The sequence below is a fragment of the Limulus polyphemus genome, unplaced genomic scaffold (genome assembly GCF_000517525.1).
Source record: "Limulus polyphemus unplaced genomic scaffold, Limulus_polyphemus-2.1.2 Scaffold3703, whole genome shotgun sequence".
NCBI lineage: Eukaryota > Metazoa > Arthropoda > Merostomata > Xiphosura > Limulidae > Limulus > Limulus polyphemus.
In genome coordinates, this window is record NW_013669313.1 from 105,392 (window position 1) to 111,091 (window position 5,700).

The window sequence follows — 5,700 nt, forward strand, 5'->3', positions numbered from 1 at the left end:
GAAACTCTAAGACTCTCAACACGTGCTACCAGCGTCACTTGACTTCTGCTGTCATCACGTGACCCCCACTGTCGTAACACACTAGCGAATCTTCTAGAATACTCGTCACGTGGCCCCACTATCGTAACAATATGTAAGGATGAGCAGACTGGCTGGTCAGACTTGTGGGATCAGTTCAATGGGAGAAGGGAAAGTGTAGATAGCCTTGTTGCTTTGTGCTATAAAACTTCAAACAACCAAACCAATGCTAGAAGAGAGCTTTTGAAATGAATGGTTTACATTTAAATAAGGTAAAGATTGGCCTGTTTGCAAGAGCTATTCACTCAGCTGTAAGGGAAGTTTTAAACCAGGACTAGATAGTAGTGCAAACAGGATAAACTAAATGCAATAAAAAAAAGATGCAGAGAAACATTTTAGCAGGAACAAAGTGTAGAAGTAGTTCTAAGCATAGGCTTAATTGTGACTATTGCAATGCTAGAAGTATAAGAAATAAAACAGATGACTTTAGAGCACTGGTAGAAATTGTGGATTTTGATATAATGGGAATAACTGAAACATGGAAACATAGATGATTTTAATGACAAAACTTTCTCCAAAATACAGGGCTACAGGTTATTTAATAAGAATAGGGTACTAAAGAGAGGCGGTGAAGCAGCTTTATGTGTAAAATATGAGTTAAATTCTGTTGAAATTGAGGATATCAAAGATAACAGCAAGGAGACTGAATTCATTTGTGTTTCTGTTAGCAGATATAAAGGTAAAAGGCTTATAGTGGGAATTTTGTACAGACCACCAGATGCTACTGATGAAATTAATGAGACACTTTACAGTGATATTAAGGTTTTAGCTGCTAATAAGGTTATAATTATGGATGATTTTAATTTCAGTCATATAGTATGGGAAATTTTAAGAGTCAAATCATGTTAAGGGATTGTGTTTTCATCATCATATGTTTTTATTGCATTTAATACTGCAAATGGTAGGGCTAAAGGTAAGAAATATACTTTTTACAGAGTAGAATTTATCCACAGCTAAGAGTTTTATTTTTCTAATACAGTATTTGGAGACCTTTGGAAGGGATTTCCTTCTGATGTGATGGATACAGTATATCTAAGGGAATTATTAATAAATATTTGAATGATAAGAACTAGTTATGAGTGTTTTATTGTTATTTCAAAGTTTAGTTTAATGGGTGGTGGGAGGAAAGCCTAGATGGACCAACAGGTCCCTTGTTGTCCTTAAATTATATAACTTATGTTCAACTAATTGATTACACTGGTCAACCAAAATCAAACTTTTTTCTCTCATCAAAGATGTAAATACTTTTCTAGATCAGTTTGCACATTTATTCCAAAACTGTTTTATTCTAGCACATCTAGTTATCGAAATATAACTAGTGTTAATTTCAACACAATTTAGGTAATAATCACACATTAGGCTAGTTAACGTTAGAACTTTATTCATTTTTCAATACAATTCCCATAAGTGTTATATGCACCATACACTTAGTTTAATTTATACAGTACAAAGTTATGAAAAAGAAATGTACAACTTCAATTATAATTAAGGCAATAACCTTTCAAATTTGGTCGGTCTCCTCACAACAACTTGACATGCTAGAGGAAAACCCAAAACAGATTTGGAAGCAGCATCCCAAGAGCTATCTAGCCAACTTGTGGGCCAGTGTTATTGATGAGTATACTAGAATGAATGGCAACTGCCTATTGTGAAAAAACACAAGTGCAGACAAAAGATGGAAGACTTTTCAAATGTCACCCTCTAAACTTGTGTTTTTTTTACATTAGGCAGTTGCCATCCATTCCAGTATACTCATCATGAATACTTCCCTAAACAAAGCATCGAAGAATAATAGGTTATTCTCACATGAGAACAATGAAAAATAATAATAATCAGAAACAATAATTTCAATTAGTTGATTATTTGTATCATGAAATTCATAGATTAAGCTGAAGCACCTAGAATTAGTTGAAAATAATAAATAGAAATCATAACTGCAATACTTCAAATATTCATAGTTATAATTGAAAACATAAATTTGGCTTTGTTGATTATTTTACGACACAAATTTACGTAATCAATGCTCATAGGTGATTAATTGTGTTGTTTAATCGAGTCATTGCCTAGCTATAGTATGAACCACTAAATACCGTAATCATGACAACATACCCCAAAACATTGAGCACTTTACAAACACTTTTGCACTCATAAGTGAAATATATAAGAATAAAGAAACTTCTATAAATACCACAAGTATACAAACACAAAGAGAAACTTATTTTCTTAGGAAGTTTTATTTCTCACAAATATTTATAAAATCAACAGATTCTACAAGAAGATCTATATCCTCTTCTAGAATATTCACACTTTAGAAATTAACTAAAAACAGCCAAACAACAAACAGCAACCTTTTCATTAAACATGTTGTTCACCAAGTTAACGGAAATTGTGAATACTTACATACTAAATTACAGTCAATTAGCAAGTTATAGGACATAAGGATGTTAACCAACTGATGAAGAACCACGACACTTTTATACCAGAACAAACACTTGCAGTTAGTCACCAAACTAAAGGAAACTGCAAATGTATTGAGAAAATCAGAGAAATTGAAAATCTGGAAGATAAACAAGATAATTACATAGGAACAGCAGGAAAACAACACTAAAAAGAAATATTTCACTCCCAACCAAATTTTAGCCTATATCTGTTGTGAAAATAAAACAACAACAACAAAAAAAAAATACTGAAGCTCTGACTTCATGAACACAAATTTAACTATGTAAAAATATCCAACATCATTCCAATGTTACTCTTACCAAGGCAGACTCTTGACTACAAGGTAAAGTACAAACCAACTGCTATATAATAAATTCTAGACACACCAAAGTAGTTAAGCATTAGAAAATTTAAAACTTCTCTGAACCATCTAATTCATATAAACAAAAGTTATTTGAACCCAATATCATCATCAAGATTTATTTTAAGGTTTAATTTACTCACAACATTCAAGAATAATATGAATAACTTTTGTTTCAGAACTTTTGGTAGAAATAAATTTAAGTATTGTTTTTTAAGGCTCGGAAGTTTATAATTTTATGAAGTAATTAAAATCAGATTTTAATAGGAAAATGAAAGTTCTTCAACTTATTTCAAACAAATGCACAAATGTATTTATTATTTCCTTTTTAAACCTTGAATTAAAAGTAATTTAAAAAACTGTACAAAAAATTCCCATTTTGAAGACTATCTCAATAAAAATTACTATTTCCATTTCTCAATACACATCATTATATACACTGGTTTGAACTCATTAATACTGTAGTCATTTCTAAAATTTTAAGGAAGATTATGATCATATTTTTAACTGGTACAGGAGTATTAACATGGCAAATTCAGTAGCAAGAGAGTAAAATTATCATCAGAAATTAAACTTCAATCATATAAGCTTGACAAGTGGTTCCCAACTGAAAATCAGCTAATTTCTTATCACAAAATTTTATGGACAGTTTTCTATAATAAAGTAGTTTTATACTATATAAAACAATACATTTCAGTAGGTATATTTTAAACTAAACATTTCTTTATTCAACTGTCTTGCAGACAGACACTGGTTTATAGACTGGCAGTTGGGAACCACTGTGCTAGACTACTCAACATCACTTATTTCTGATGTTACATATCAAGTAATACTAAATCAGATCACAAATGTCTATTTAGTTATTTAGTTTTCCTTGGTTTCAGATGGAAAACTTCTTGATCTTATTTTTTACTTAAAAGTACACCCATGTTTCCTGTTCTTGACAATACAGTCAAGCCTTAAAAAAAATCTTGAATTTTTTGACAAAAACCTGTAAAATAGTGGGCAAAATTGTTATTTCCCCCAAATTTTGGTAAAGCAAAGAAATTAGTTCCATATTTAAACACTTTGAATAAAATTACTTTACATTACAAGTGTACAGGATAAGCATTATTTTGAATAAATATCAAATATTTCAGTCAGATGTTGAGGTAGTAAGTTTTTTTTATTATGAAGAACAGATAAGCAAGTGTGAATATCAATACTTTTCATTTTTATGCTCTAATTTTTGATCCTCTTCCCAAGAAAACAATTGAACTCTCAAATTAATGATGTAAAAATCATAAAACAAGATATTTTTCGTCTGGTCTAAGTTTATTTTCCTAGTGATCAAGAAAGTTTGGAATTTAATTTACTTCTGAATTTCAAAAGAAATGATCATTCATGCAGATAGTCAAAGCAAGCAGAAACATTTTTTTAAACAGCAGTGCAAGTAAACACTCCATAATCACTATCACCAATGCTTACTTTTGTGCAGAAAACTTCAGCCAAATGCAATAGAACCAACACAGTGTTGGAGATATTATTCTTACTTTGACAGTAAAAATTTTGTAATATATATTTCTATTATGAGATTATTTCAATAATACTAATTATTACACACATTGAATAACAAAAAACTTAAGTAATATTAATTTTTCACTCTTAATATACCAAAAACAAAGTTTTAATCATTTAGTTTCATTAACATGACACAAAATCTTCCTAATTTTAGTCTCACCTCAAAAAGGCATGAGCTTCCATGCTTCGATTTTGATTACTTGAGCAAACAACAGCAATTTTGAGATCATTTATCATTTCTCTGGACCTATAAAAGTATATTTTCACTTTAACGATGCTAGTTAGCATTTGCTGTTAACATGCATCTAGTTATACTTTTTTTATAGTTCTTCAACTCCTAAAAATTTTTTATAAGTAAATCTGTTTTAAATTTAATAAGCTAAGGCAATATGCTACTTCACTCAAGCACTTACAAGATTTTATGTTAAACACACAAATTGAAATGAAAATATGACAGCCACGACGTACAAATAAAATAGTACTATTTTAGTATTTAGTTTAACTACCACTACTAGTACTACTAAACAGAGACTGCAAAGTCTAGCGTCACAATATATGAAAATAATAAAATAAATCAAAGTTTATGGAATAAAACTAATTTAATAACGTAATATCTATGGTGTTTTGAGTCCACAGTACAGTATTACTATTAGTAACCTAAACAGCAGAGGGTACAGTCCAACCAAAGAATGCATTAGGCCTCTGCTTCACAGATTCTCTTTTCAATTTCACACACTGTCGGTAATACTAATAGCAACAATTAGTATGTCACATTATGTCAGTTTTTGCACTACAAAGTACAAATTAAACTTTGTAAACTAAATCATAGTAATTGTACGGCTCGAGCGCGGAGTATGAGAATAAAAAGTAATATCACCTTCGAATTTAGAAAAGTCACAAACAAATGAAGTATATCTTACACGAAGCAGAACTGAATATAATCTTTAAACTTTAAAATGTTGCAAATTTACATTAACAAATCTCCTATTTCCATACTAACTCTACACTACCGTTCACTAACTTTACTCCTCATTAACACACATTATACGATGCGCCCCCTGTTACTCAGAGCATAAAACAGAGAAACACTGATATTTAACTATTAAATTTTAATTTATAATAAACTAGCTGGAGTACCCGTCCCCTGGACAGAAATTATGTAAATTCATGATTAATGAAAGGTTATCTTAGATACGTGAAAAGTTGCTTTCCTTATATGTAATTGTACTAAACGCCCATAAAAACTGCAAAAAACAAAATGT

General features: G+C 30.2%; 1 protein-coding gene across 2 annotated transcripts in view; it reads right to left on the reverse strand.

Moving 5' to 3' along the window:
* Positions 1–5,494, reverse strand: part of LOC106469882 (RNA polymerase II subunit A C-terminal domain phosphatase SSU72-like) — a 45,391-nt gene extending 39,897 nt beyond the window's left edge. The window contains exons 1-2 of one of the 2 annotated variants that reach the window (XM_013930401.2): positions 5,316–5,494; positions 4,599–4,685 (exon numbers count right to left, since the gene is read on the reverse strand). In XM_013930401.2, the coding sequence (XP_013785855.1) occupies positions 4,599–4,675 (77 nt within the window). In that variant the 5' untranslated portion in view covers positions 4,676–4,685; positions 5,316–5,494. The remainder of the gene's footprint in view (positions 1–4,598; positions 4,686–5,315) is intronic. The other variant, XM_013930402.2, reaches the window with a different exon arrangement.
* Between the last annotated feature and the right edge of the window lie 206 nt (positions 5,495–5,700).